The 15298-nt window shown below is 39.0% G+C and overlaps 1 protein-coding gene across 1 annotated transcript in view; it reads right to left on the reverse strand.

Annotated features, from left to right (window-relative positions):
* Nucleotides 1–15298, reverse strand: part of MAGI2 (membrane associated guanylate kinase, WW and PDZ domain containing 2) — a 1828989-nt gene that overhangs the window by 119017 nt on the left and 1694674 nt on the right. The window contains exon 20 of the mRNA XM_007945217.1: nt 13995–14138. Coding sequence (XP_007943408.1) covers nt 13995–14138 — 144 coding nt within the window. The remainder of the gene's footprint in view (nt 1–13994; nt 14139–15298) is intronic.

Consider the following 15298-nt stretch of genomic DNA (forward strand, 5'->3'; position numbering starts at 1 on the left):
CCTCGGAAGGAAGGTTGGGCAATCCTACTTCCGTAGTGATACTGCCTCGGAAACCCAAGGAGGGGTCGCTATGAGTCAGGTTTGACTCGATGGCACATAACAACAACAACAATTATAAATTTAAAAAAAGTCTTTCTGTATGTGGAAATCCAATATTCCCAGCACCATTTATTGAAGAGACTCTTCTTTCCCCATTGAATAGACTTAGTACCCTTGTGAAATATCATCTTACCATAGCTGTGTGCATTTATTTCTGGAATTTGAAATCTATTCCTTTAGTCTCTGTGTTTATTGTTATATCAGTACCAGGCTGTTTTGGTTACTGTAGCTGTACAGTATCAAAATCTTTGACATATATATTTTACCACAATAAAAATAAAAAGCAAATAACAAAATTACATTAATAATCCTACATATAATAGCAAAAATAAAACATAAAAAGTATGTAGATGTCAACCTAATAAAATATTTTCAGGTTTGTTATGGAGAAAACTATAAAAGTACTTTAAGGAAAACCTAAATAATTAGATTATACCTTATTCAAGGATTGAAAGACTAAATTTTATAAAGATTATGCTCTTCTCACATTTATTTATGGATTGCAAGCAATTCCTATAGAAATATGAATGAGTTTTTTTAAAGAAATTTGACAAGCAAATTCTAAAATTTATATGGAAGGGCAAAGGCCCAAGAACATCCACACACTATTGAAAAATTAAGATATGTGTTTGGGAGTGTTGGAAGAGGGCATTTTCTCTACCAACATTTAAAACATATTATAAAGTTAGAGTAAGTGTGGTACTGTTGTGGAATAGACATACAGACCAGTGAAACAGTAAAAAGATTTTATAAACAGACCATTTTATGTATAGAAATCTTATTTATTATAGTGCTGTTATTGCTTTATAATAATCATGGAATATTCCATAAAGGAACTGGGCCAGGTGGTTATCCATATGGAAAAATCAAAATTAGATCTCTACCTTATTATCATACAGATAATTTAATTCTAAGTGATTAAAGTTTTATGAGTGGATAGCAAAACTGTAAACTTTTAGAAGATGATATAGGATGTATTCTTTAAAATTTTGCATCATGGTATGATTTCTCAAAGACACAGATGTGGAAACCATAAAGGAAAGGTGGAGTAACTCAATTACACTAAAATTAAGACCATTTGTTTATCAAAGGACATATAAAGAAAGTGAAACTATAAGTATAAACTGAAGTAAGATATTTATAATACATTAATCAATGAAAAACAACTACCAAGAACATATATAAAATGCTTCTAAAAGCAATATGAAAAGAACAATCTAACAGAAATTGAGGAAAAGATACGAACAGGCATTTTTATTTAAGGGGGAACATAAAAGTCCAAAAGACACAAGAAAAAATACTTGTAACATCATTTGTAATCAAGAACTTGATTACATCATTTGTAATCAAGAAATGAAAATTTAAACCTAAATGATACATCATTTTATATGCCCCAGAATGAGAATTTAAAAGCCTGAAATACAAGTCTTGTGAAGACGTGTAGTAGGGAGAACTCTTGTTACATTGCTGGTAGGAGTATGTTGTTGTTGTTGTTATGTGCTGTCGAGTCAGACCTGAATCATAGCGACCCCTCCTTGGGTTTCTGAGGCCATATCACTACGGAAATAGATTGCCCAACCTTCCTTTCGAGGAGTGGCTGGTGAGTTTGAACCACCAGCCTTCTGGTTAGCAGTTAAGTGCCTTAGGCACTACACTACCAGAGCTCCTGGTAGGAGTATAAGTATTCATATATTACAAATGTTAGGAATGGTTTATGCAGTTTTGTGCTTAATAAAAGCAATACATAAAATAGAATACTTTTATTTTGTAGGTACAGGCTAGTCATATTGGGGATATCTGGACCACAGAAGGAAAGGTGATAAATTCAAAATAAGCTATTATCAGATAATTGTGTGTGTGCGTTCACTCCCTACCTCTCCATATGTACATGTTGTTGTTAGGTGCTATTGAGTTAGTTCTGACTCCTAGCAACCATATGTGCAACAGAACAAAGCACTGCCTGGTCCTGCACCATCTTCACAATCTTTGCTCTGCTGGAGCCCATCAAGACAGACACTGTGTCAATCCATCTTGTTGAGGGTCTTCCCATTTTTCACTGACCCTCTGCTTTACCATGCATGATATCTTTCTCCAGGCATTGCACCCTTCTGACAACATAACTGAAGTAAGAGAGATGAAGTCTGGTCATTCTTGCTTCTAAAGAGCATTCTGGCTGTACTTCCTCCAAGACAAATTTGTTTGTTCATGGTACATTCAATATTCTTTGCCAACACCACAATTCAAATGCATCAATTCTGTGGTCTTCCTTATTCATTGTCCAGTTCACACATGCATATGAGGCTACTGAAATTATGATGGCTTGAGTCAAATGCTAACCCTTTGGTTCACAGCCAAGTGTTTTAACCCCTGCGCCACCAGAGGTCCTCTATATGTATATACATACACATACATATATAGATACACATATATATGCATGTATGTATATAAAGGAGCTCTGGTGATGCAGGGATTAAGGCATTTGGCTGCTAATCGTTAAGTCAGTGGTTTGAACCCACAGGAAAAAGATGAGGCACTCTGCTTCTGTAAATATTTACAGCCTTAGAAATCCTATGCAGCAGTTCTACTCTGTCCTATAGGGTCTCTATGAGTCAGAATCAACTTGATGGCAGTGGGTTTGATTTTTGTGTGAGTGACTGTGTGTATATTGTGTGTGGGTATATATAGACATATACACACTCACATAAAATAGGTAAGCTTTTTTGCACTAGAACTCCACATTGTTCAGTCCAACACAGTGTTTTAGGTCACTCCAAGGTCCACTGCAGATAGACTTTGTGTCTTGGGAGTTTTGGGAAGAAGTTAAGTTACTTTATAAGTAAGGCATCTTCAACAATGCTATGTAGGCATATACAGCTGTTACATAGCTATAAGGTGGTGAAGTTATAAACTGATGCTTGTGTTTATAATAGAAAATTCATTTTTGGAAATATGGAATATATTTCACTTTTATGGAAACAGGGATATATTATATCTTAAGAGAAAACTTGATCTCTTTTCAAATTCTCTCTTAACTTGATCCTCAGATTTTTATTTTAGCCCTTAAAACTACTATCCCTTCCCACCAAATATGCCTTGATTTCTTAGATTTTCTGCTCACTGAGCTTCATCAATAAATTATTTTGATAATTCATTATTCTTTGCCTGTGTTTTTGATTTATTTTCTGTTTTTTATCAGATTACATCCTTGAGAGCTTTGTATCAGAGATTTATTAATCAGTTATGAAAAATTTATCTCTATCAACTTTATTAGGCTATTCTCCAAACTTATAACCAGTTTTTTTCCAAACAAGAAGACCCAGTAACATTTTTTTTAATGTTTTCTTACACTTCTTACAATCTGAATGCCATTTGTGTTTCTCTTTTGACATTAGCCTTCTTGAATGACTGAAGTAGAACAATCAGACTTGATTATAAATTTCTACTTCCCATTCCCCTGTATTTTTTAGATTTACAGATTGTCTTTCATTTTGTCTGTTTATCTTTCAGTACATCAAGATTGTTGAATAACTACGTAATCATTAAAGTCAAAACTTGCCACTCTCTACATCTTTATGATAAAGTGAGAATTCCATGTTTTTCTGATCTACATGGTTTTCCTTGATATTTATTCTAATAGAACTATTCTAGTCAAATTATATGATCTATCTTAATATCTAATTGTGCCTCTCTTTCCCCCTACTAATACTTTACTTTTTTTTGTAATATTAATAGTACCTCTAGATTTTATTTTATACCCTCGTACCAACGTGAACATTTTAGGAAACTGATGTTCAATAAGTGACTGATGAATTGATGTTTTTAAGTGTAATAAAGCAAATTTGCCATGTTTGCCATTTTGAAGGTTGGGAGTGCAGATGAGGGTTTGGAAAAACTCAGTCATATTGTTGCTATTATTACTGTTAGGAGCTATTGAGTCAGTTCTGACTCATAGGGATCCTATATACAACAGAACAAAACACTGCAAGTCCTGCATCATCGTTACAATTGCGGCCATGCTTGAGCCCATCATTGCAGGCACTGTGTCAATACATTTCATTGAGGGTCTTCCCCTTTTTTGCTGACTGTCTACTTTACCAACCATGTTATCCTTCTCCAGGGAATGGTCCCTTCTGACAACATGGCCAAAGTATGAGAAACAAAGTCTGGCCATGCTTGCTTCTAAGGAGTGTTCTGGCTGTACTTCCTCCAAGATAAATTTGCTCCTTCTTCTAGCAGTCCATGGTATGCTCAATATTCTTTGCCAACACCACAATTCAAATGCATCAAATCTTCTGTGGTCTTCCTTATTCATTGTCCAGATCTCACATGCATATGAGGCTATTGAAAATACCATGGCTTGGATCACCTTAGCCTTCAAAGTGACATCTTTGCTGTTTAACACTTTAAAGAGGTATTTGCAGCAGATTTTCCCAATGCAATACATCCTTTGGTTTCTTGACTTCTGCTTGCATGAGCATCGATTTTGGATGCAGGAAAAATGAAATCCTTGTCAACTTCAATCTTTTCTCCATTTATCACGATGTTGCTAATTGGTCTAGTCATGAGGACTTTTGTTTTCTTTATGCTGAGGTGTAATCCATACTGAAGGCTGTAGTCTTTGATCTTCATCAGTAAGTGCTTCAAGTTCTCTTCACTTTCAGCAAGTAAGGTTGTGTCCTCTGCATATTGCTTGTTGTTTATAAGTATTCTTCCAATCCTGATTCTGTGTTCTTCATATAAGCCAACTTCTTGGATTATTTGCTTAGCATACAGATTGAATAAGTATGGTGAAAGGATACAACCCTGATGCACAATTTTTTTGATTTTAAACCATGGATTATCCCCTTGTTCTGTTTGAACAACTGCCTCTTGGTCTATGTACAGGCTCCCTATGAGCACTCTTAAGTATTCTGGCGTTCCTATTCTTCACAATGTTATCCATAATTTGTTATGATCCACGCAATTGAATACCTTTGCACAGTCAATACAACGCAGGGAAACAACTTTCTGGTTGCTTTCAGCCAAGATCTATCTGACATCAGAAATGATATCCCTCATTCCACACTTTCTTCTGAATCCAGCTTGAATCTCTGGCAGTTCCCTGCCAAAATACTGCTACAATCACTTTTCAATTGTTTATAGCAAAATTTTGCTTGTGTGCAATACTAGTGATATTGTTCTATAATTTCTGCATTCTGTTGGATCACCTTTCCTTGGAATGGGCACAAATATGGATATCTTCTAGTCGGTTGGCCAGGTACCTGCCTTCCAAATTTCTTGCCATTAATGAGTGAGTGCCTCCAGTGCTGCATCCATTTGTTGAAATATCTCAGTGGGTATTCCATCAATTCCTGGAGCCATGTTTTTTGCTCATTCCTTCAGTGCAGCTTGGATTTCCTCCTTCAGTACCATCGGTTCTTGATCATACTCTACTTTCTGAAATGGTTTAATGTTGACCAGTTCTTTTTGGCACAGTGACTGTGTATTCCTTTCATTTTCTTCTGATGCTTCCTGCATCATTCAATATTTTAAACATAGAATCCTTCAATACTGCAACTCGAGGCTTGAATTTTTCTTTGGTTCTTTCAGCTTGAGAAATGCTGAGCACATTCTTCCTGTTTTTCTAATTCCAGGTAATTCTTTGTGTATTTCATTATAATACTTTACTTTGTCCTCTTGAGCTGCCCTTTGAAATCTTCTGTTCATCTCTTCTACTTCATCATTTCTTCTATTCACTTAGCTGCTCTCTATTCAAGGGCAAGTTTCAGAGTCTTCTGACATCCATTTTTGTCTTCTCTTCTTTTCCTGTCTTTTTAATGACCTTTTGCTTTCTTTAAATATGACATCCTTAATGTCATCCCACAACTTGTAAATTTTAAAATTTATTAATTTATTTACCCTTACATAGGAATGATACAGTATTCATCATATTTAGTTTCTGATACAGGAGGTCCTACAAGCTCTCTTTAAAATGAACATCTAGTTGATATAAGAAAGAATACTAAATCTTCTCCTGTGTATCTTGACTTTGGCCTATAAATCTGATTCTCAGAAGGAGCCCCATTTTTTCTAGTGAGGAAGGCAAAGTGATTACAGTTGTGGTTTGCCCTCAATATGTTCTCATATTTTGAGAGAATTCATTAACCTTTTACCTTATCATGATACTTGTGTGATATGACTCGTTTCTTTAAGTGGGAATAAAGTCTTAATTTTTTTCCACAAAGAAATTGCAATGCTTTCCTGAAGAGGGGGAAAAAATATATTCTATGAATATATTTATTTAATCAGTTTGAAAAGAAAACAAACTAATTTGCTTAAGATCTCTGCCTAAACAATCCCTGCTGCTGCAGGTGCCCCACTCACCTGTAACTAATTTCTAGGATATGTCTACCTGTTTCTAGGTTATGTTGGATGCTTGGGACACAACTTGGATGCCTAAGGACACACTTTAAAAATATTTATCTGTACCATGGTTCCTCAGAATTCATGAGAAGGATGTTCTTACCCTCATGCTAGCTATTTCCTGTGACATTCACTTGACCTTGTTTTCACAGCAAAGCCCTGTACATGCATACAGTCCTCAATGTCTGTGATAGGTTCTGTGAAATAGGATATCATGCAATTTGGATGTTGTGTGAACAAGCCCCATACAGTTTGTAGTTAAATCTCCATAAAGCCCATTATATTAAAAGCTTATGGGAACCCACCTGCCCTGGACAAAGCCCAAGAGCTGAATCCACTGGATACAGGAGGTTAGCTTTGCCAGGAGGTTAGCTTTGCTGGGCTGGGTGGAGGCTGCCTTGGCAGCCAGATGGGAACTTGGCAGTCCAGGACATTGCACACATCCAGGTGCAGGGTGAGGAGGGGTGCATGGGGAGGCACAGAAGGTGGCTGCGGGTACCAGGTGTGTAGGTGTTGGGAGTGTGGCTAGCAGTGGTGACCTTGGCTGCTGCTGCCCTGTTGGTGTGGCTGCTTCCTGGTCACCTGCAACTGCTGCTGCTGCCTATAGCCAGGAACCCACCAGTGCCTCAGGCCTGGCTGGTGCTGCCAGCACCCATGGCAGAAGCAGAGGGGCCATGGCAGGCATTGCCCTGTGCCAGCAGTGAAAGGTTGAATGGCTGCTGGGTGGGTGAATGAAGCCAAGAGGAGGGCAAGGGGGAGAAGGAGGAGGTATTTTAGGGTTTGGAATGTACCGTGGAGCCCTGCTGTTCATTCACTCTGGGAGTTTGGGGTCTTTAAAAATATTAGAGGGAAATAATAAACAAAAGGAGAGGTGATTTTTTTTACACAAACAAACAAGAACCACCTTAGGAGACCACAAATGTATATATGTATATTGGTTGCCTGACCCAATGTTAGACTATGCATACCTGTACCATTAAACAGGCCAACACCATTTTCTTACAACCAAGACTAATGTAAAAGACTCAGGAGAATTCTCAGGTTCAGAAAATCTAGTACATTATCTAAGTGTCCAAAAGTAGTAGTATGTATTTCCTTAGCCTAAGGGCACAGTATTTCATTAATCATTATAAAAAAATGACTTTTTAGAATTGCCAAGCTCTTCAGTAGTAACTTTTATTCCAGCAGTTTTACTGTACTGGGTTTAATTTCTGATATTCTGCAATTTCCAGATCATTACCCAGCTTTTTCCTTCTATTTTTGACACAAAAGGAGGAGGAAAAAGAGATGTTTTCCAACCTTATTTCATCACTAAGTGTGTGTGTGTGTGTGTGTGTGTGTGTGTGTGTTTAGTTTGGGCACACAGAAAATAATGCATTAAGAGTAAGGATGAAGGAAGTACATTAACAATTCCACATTGTGCTCCCAGTCTATCCAGGATCTCCTGCACTAATCCTTTTCTGAGTGGTTGACAATGGTAACTGGGCATCATCTAGTTCTTCTGGCCTCATGGTCATATAGGCTGAGGATCACATGGTCTACCAGTCCCTTGGACTAATTGTTTCCATACACCTTTGGTTTTCTTCATTCTTTGCTCTGAATGAGTAGAGACCTATTGTTGGATCTAGATGGCTGCTTGCAAGCTTTTAAGACCCAGTCCCTACTTACCAAAGTAGGATGTAGGACAATGTTTTTGTGTAGTATATTATGCCAATTGAGCTTGATGTCCCCTGCCATGATGGTCCCATGCCCACAGATGCAACTATTCATTCCCTCAGGGTAGCTGGCTGTGGCCATCTTGAGCATATTTAATGATAGCTTATGAATATCTAGTTCAACTACTTTTCTCTGGAGTCATGGAACTTTTCAAACCAAGCCCTTATACCCATGGAGTTAACAGCTGCCTATAAAAACGATTGGCACATATGTTTAAGATTTATATGGCTCTTGGTGCCAGTCGTATCAAGGTGGAACTTCAAAAAGGAAAGAAAAAAAATAGTCTCTAATTAATTTTACTGTGAAATTTCCAAATTGGTAACATATATGTTACCTAGTTTATTTATTAGTTTAAAATAATCAAGCCGTTAAGTAATTAAGTTATTGATTGACCCTGGGTCCTTGCTGAAATAATTTAAACACATCTATGGATTTAAAGTCCTTACCATTATTGATAAGCACTAATGAAGGTAGAACAGACAGGCCTTGTTTTAGTTATCTAGTGCTGCTGTAAAACCAAACCCACTGCTATATATTGAATTCTGACTCATAGCAACTCTAAGGAGCTCTGGTGGCATGGTGGTTAAAGCATTTGGCTGGTAACCAAAAAGATTAAAGGTTCAAACCTACTAGCTGCTTCATGGAAGAAAGATGAGGTGGTCTGCTTTTGTAAAGATTTACAGCCTTGGAAACCCTATGGCACAGTTTGACTCTGTCCTAAAAATGGTTGCTATGAGTCGGAATTAACTCTGGCAGTAAGTTTGTGCTGAGGGGACAGGGAGGCAGCATCTTTTGACCTCCTCTAACTCCACAAGAGGAAGACAGACTCACCATCAACAGCCCAAGGCCTGTTTCTATGAGGCCAGACGTGCCGCTACCCTCCAGCCCTCTTACCAGCCTTGACACCAACCATTCCTCTTGTGGCACCCACCACCTCTCTGCTGGGCTCGATAATGTACTGCAGTGGCCACACTGAACTCACAGATTATGGGGTTTATTAGGGAAGCAACAGGCTATAATTCAAGTTCAGGAATCTGCTCAGAATACAGCTCTTCGATCAGGACAGTTTCCCTTCTGCTGTGCCCTTAGACATGCCTCTCTGGCCCTTGGCCTCTTGGCCTGGCCTCTGCCTCTGAGGGCCAGGTAAGCCTGCCACTCTGTCTCATGCCTCTTGGTTTCACTACCACCATCTCTCAGCCAGGGGAATCTCTCAGGTGGGCATCTCTGTCTCTCTCAGCCGGGCCTCTCTCTGTCAGTAGCGTGTCTCTCTTAGCTGGCAGTCAGATTCCTACTGCCTCTGTTGTTGTTGTTGTTATGTGCCGTCGAGTCAGCCCCGACTCATAGCGACCCCTCCTTGGGTTTCCGAGGCAGTATCACTACAGAAGTAGGATTGCCCAACCTTCCTTCTGAGGAGTGGCTGGTGGGTTTGAACCACCAGTTTTCTGGTTAGCAGTCAAGTGCCTTAGGCACTACGCTACCAGAGCTCCTATATGCTACCAGAGCTCCTATATGCTACCAGAGCTCCTATCCTTCTGCCTCTAGGAGGGCTCATTTTGAGCGTGAGAGAGTGGCAAAACCAACCAATCCCAACATCAGAGTTCTACACACCTGAGAGAGAGTGGACTTTCCCAGAAGATTGCTTCATGCTGCTCTGACAGAAATACCCCATGTGGATGACTTTAACAATTAGGAGTGTAAATTGCATGGTCCCACCCAGTAATCCAATGGGAGTTACAAAGACTATGACTAGAAAAGCCATACCATGTAATTTACTATACCGCAGTTTGTTTTTTCCCTTTCTTTCTTCTTCTTCTTTTTTTAATTTAGTGCTGCTCCAACAGAATATCACAAGTGGATAGCTTTAACAAACAGCAATTTATTTTCTCACAATTTAGGAAGGTGGAAGTCCAAATTCAGAGTGTTGGCTCTCAGGGACGGCTTTCTTTCTTAGTTCACAGTTTAGGAGGAAGGTCCTTGTCTCCTTTCAGCATCTGTGGGACCTGATGGTCCTTGGAGATCTCCACATATATTGATCTTCCCTGGGTCTAGGAGCTTCTCAGCACAAGGACCACTCCAGGTCCAAAGGATGCACTCTACTCCTGGCTGTTCTTTCTTGGTGGTACCAATGTCCCTCTTCTCTGCTTGCTTCTCTCTCCTTTTATCTCTTGTAAGATAAAAGGTGATGCAGGCCACATCCCAGGCACATTCCCTTTACATAGGATCAGTGCTGTGGTCTGATTAAGGGTGTTGCATCCCACCCTAATCCCCTTACAACTGATCAGGGCTGATCACATCAGATTACATCATGGGGGATCATTACATCATGAAATAATTGCCATATTACGTCAGTACAAAACTGCCAAACCATTGAGAATCATGGCCCACCCAAGTTGAAACATATTTTTAGGGTGTACAGTTCAATCCATGACAGGCCTTAAGTAATAAGTTGGTAATGAAAATAAAGATAGGATCTGAATTAATTATGTGCCATGTTGATCTTTAGATAAAGTGGAAATTTACCTAATTCTGACAGTAAATAATATAGGTACCTTTGAATTTTCATCATGAAATAGCTCCTTTCTCTGATAGGGAGTCCGGTACCCTGCGAATCCACGAATTCACAAGTGAGAAAGACCCAAAACGTTTGAATACTGAATATACCCACCTTTCGCTTATTGACATGATTAGGTTCCAAAGACAAGACTGTTATGCAAAAATCAGCATTAAGTGAAACTTCTGAGACTAGATGGTCCTCAGACTCCAGGAGTCATTTCAGAGGACACCCCATGGGCTGTCCCTCCCCACAGCAGCTGTGCACAGCTTGCTCATCTCTGTGATTTGATTTGTACTTTGGGTAAGTGGGTCGACTTGTGCCATTTCAAACCACAGGCAGAGGTATTGGGTCAGGATCTGCAGTCAGGATGGGATCCCTACTACCCCAACCCATACAAAGTTCTTGCTCTTTATAAAGTGCCCCACCACCCAGGGCCATCACCTCCTGGTCTCAGTGACCCAAAGGTGCAAATAGCATATCTCCAGGTCTGCAGGGAAGTGACCATCACATAACTGCACCCCTCTGCTGCCTTCATTCAGACTCATGGCCAAAAGCCACAGCTCTGCTCAGAGGGCTGGGCAGCCACCAGCCTACAGGCCTGGCCAGGATTCAGTGAGGCTGAGTAGCATGCATGCAGGCTAATGGCCTGAGGTCCCAAACATTTAACCTTTTTTTTCCCCTCTTATAACTTTATTCCCATCCAAGACTGGGGAGAGGGGTGAGAGGAGAGAGATCAAGGGCCTGGAGTTTAGGAGGGAGGCACTCTCTTATTCAAAACACATGGAACCTTCTCTGGCTTTAAGGTGATTTAAGTAAATTTTTTTTTTACTGTTGTAAATGCGAAATGTTGGAGAATGAGATATCGTTAAGTGAGAAGTAGGTGTATAGTCTAGATACAGCTGACAAAGTGTTCCACCCCTCTCTGCTAAGCCCCAACCTTATTTTAAAGATCAGAGATAAATCAAATGGTGAAATCAGATGCATGAAATGTCTGTGACTCCCAAGTGGCTCATTTTCTTTCAGAATTAAATGCTAGAACTATACATATTTAATCCAAGATAAACTAGCCCATAGTATCAAAAATGGGCCGCAATACTTCCTTTTGGATAGTTTGTACATAGAAAGAATGGATTACTTTATAAAATGGCATAGGAAATGGTGAAATATATATACATATATATATATTTATAATATATATAATCTTTGACCAGAAGTGAAAATACTATTTTCTGAAACCTAGGTAGAAAACTCATTTTTATCACCTGCCAGGAGAACAGGCATCTTTCATAAAATTGAGCACTTGCCTACAGAATTCTAAGTCTGTTTATATGGATTAAGGACCTCAGGCAAACTGCAGGAAATGGATGACCATCTCCTTGGAGGGGGAGCTGGGTGGGATTAACAAAGCTTGAGCCACACAGGGCCTCCTTGATTCCCCTGGAGACCTTGCTAAAACACAGCTTACTGGCTCCACACTCCCAGAGTTTCTGATTTAGTGGGCCTTGAGAATTTGCATTTCTAACAAGTTTGCAGGTGATTCTGATGCTGTTTGTCCCAGAAACAAGCGAAGACCACTGCCTGGTTTATACTCTGTAAGAAAAGCCCTCTTTATACAGAAGGGTACTTCTAGGTTTAGGCTTCTTTCCTGAGAGAGGACTTCTATATCCAGCAGCCAGCTATTTAGAGTCCTTGTTAACAAATATGGTCATTGCTTAGAGTAGATGACCATACCTACACAGGCCACTGCTCAATTCCACATTCTATCCTGGAATGGCAGCGCCCCCATGGCCTCTGTACTATGTCGATTCCACTTCCACTACAAAGATTGACTGTGTTCCGTTTAACAAGTTGTGAATGACCTTGCAGCATGTTAAGAAGGTGCCCTTCTGATTTACAGGGAGTCAAGAAGCCATGCAGAGGCCTTAGAACCACCGCTACACAAGGGAAGAGGAGGCCTGTGTTGGATTAGGGTTGGAGCTGCAAGCTGTGGAGTCACCCTTGCCTGGGGTCAAATTCCAGCTCTGCCACTTTCTAGTCAAAGAACGTTGGAGGGAGGGAGCAAAACAGACACTGCTTTCTTTCTTTGCATGGTGGACAACTCCTTGATTTGGAAATTAGAATTACAGAAATAGTAGCCTTGTTGGTAGGAATCAAGTATCTCCAAGAACTCAGATTCACTTGTCCAGGAGCAATTGGCTGGAGGCTCAGGACAAGAATCTGAGGTTCCAAACCTGAAAACTAGAGCTTTTCTGCATTAACTGCTAGAGCAAGGAGGAGGGCATGGAGGAATTCTAGATTTTGTGTATAAGCATAACTAACCTTTGTCATGTGCTTGTGAGGAGCCCTGGTGGTGCAGTGGTTTGAACCCACCAGCCACTCTGTGGGAGAAAGATGTAGTCTGCTTCTGTAAAGAGCACAGCCTTGGAAAGAAACCTTCTGTGGTAGTTCTAATTAATCCTATAAGGTTACTATGAGTTAGAATGAACTTAATGGCACTGGGTTTATTACACACTTACTAGTTCTAATTTTATATAGAGAGACACCAATGTTGTAAACTGCTATCAAGTTTTATTTTGCACCTTTAGATGAAAAATCAGTTACCCACCAATCAGATGCTTCATCTTAGCTGTTACATTAAAAACTCTACCCTGAATTTACACTCTAATTGGAAAATTTCTGTTACTGTTTTAAGGACAGTCTTTATCCAAGAAGCCTCATCCCCTTTTTCCCTGATCTGGTGTATACAACATCAAAGCCAAAGACCAGTCAACACAAAAGAGGTATTTCAAAGAAATACAGAATCATTTGATTAATAAATGTGGGGAAAAACCCCCCATAAAACCTATAATAAATTTCAAAAGATTCAATATCAAATGAAAATGGAATTACCAAACTATAGAAAAAATCATGGCACCATGTCTTCATTTCAAGTTACTTTTTTGGATTTTTTTCACAGTCTATTTTCTTTAGTTTTCTCCTTAGAAAAATAATACTATATTGAACTTTTTCAGTTAGGAGGTTATAAGCAGGAAAATGAAAGATACTATAATTATTAAATAATTTACCCAAAACTTTAAAAATCGGGTCATGAAATGAAAGGAAATAAACCTTGAATGCAGTTGTTGTTTTTTTTTGTGATAGCACATGCTTCAACACTAGTCTAATACCACAATGATTTTCTTTCTCAGAATCAAGCAGTTCTACAAAAAGAGATTGTTCTTACCCTCATCCTTCCATTCCTTATTGCTGGTCCATCTTCTGCCAATCTCAACACATACAAATCCATTTTGTATTCCCTTCCTCCACGGATGCTGAATCCAAACCCTTTGGCTCCTTTCTCCATGTCCACAGTGAAATAATCAAAATCCTTTGGGATTGGGAAGAAAATGGAATAAATAATTGTTTAATATCAGAGATGCTTCTGTGATCAGTCTCTCTGTTCTCCTCTCTCACAGTTAACATTTTCCCCATGATAGGACTTTGTGAAGAATAATTTGACTGTATAATCTAGCAAAATGCAAAATAAAATTCCAAAAGCTCTGAGCATATCCTTTACTCGGTCATTAAAAGAGTCACTAATTGCTTTGGTATGAATCAGTTTACTTGGCAAACATGAAATTGCAAGGAGTATAATAGAAAAAAATGTGTCAAAATCATGTGTGTGTGTATGTGTGTGTAAATTACATATTTGCCAATGAAAGAAGTGAAATTTAATAGGATTTTACTTTCTGTTGCACAGACTACTGAATATCAAGTTGAAATATACAAAAAGCAATTTCTCATCTATATAAAATGTAGTATGTCCAGTATTCTCTGACTTCCACTATTCATCTTAAAATCTTTGGGAATAAAGGTGATCTTCAATTCATGGTAATGCACAATGTAATCTGATAGAGCTGAAATTGTGCTCAACTTATATCTCTGTATCTACCTCCCAAATATTGAGTATTTACTAGATGCCAAGCTCTGCATTAGGCACTTGTTATCCCATTAGATCTTCACCATGGTCTGTAAGGTGGAGCTCCCCTTTAGGAAACTGAGGCAGAGGGAGGTTAAGGAAGCTTCCTGAAGATGAGTTCAATATGACCAAATTGTCACAACAACTACACTGTACAGACGGTGGCTTGGTAGTTGTTGCCAAGGCTGCACCTTGGAAGACTGCAGTCAGGCTTGGCCTTATTCTTAATCTGAGGGGCTTGGTTCTTCACTCATATATATATATATATATATATATATATATATATATATTTACAGGGAAGAGGCCCTGTAAATAATTAAGGACCTAAAATACCTTCATTGCTGGCATCTGGTAAATTTTCTGCATTAGCATCACCCTCTGAGGTCCCAGATAAGAGCATTTTTAAACTTTGAAAAGGCAATGTGCCAGGAGTTAGCTAGCTAATATCAGCAGGGATTAGTTCAGTCCATTACCACTCACTCACTATGTATGCATGCATTTAATGTCCTGCCATTTATTCCAAAATAGATTTATTTGTCCAGAGAGTTTGAAGGATGAGGGTGTCACCC

Source organism: Orycteropus afer, unplaced genomic scaffold (assembly GCF_000298275.1).
Source record: "Orycteropus afer afer isolate SDZICR_OR568_19922 unplaced genomic scaffold, OryAfe1.0 scaffold00007, whole genome shotgun sequence".
Taxonomy (NCBI): Eukaryota; Metazoa; Chordata; class Mammalia; order Tubulidentata; family Orycteropodidae; genus Orycteropus; species Orycteropus afer.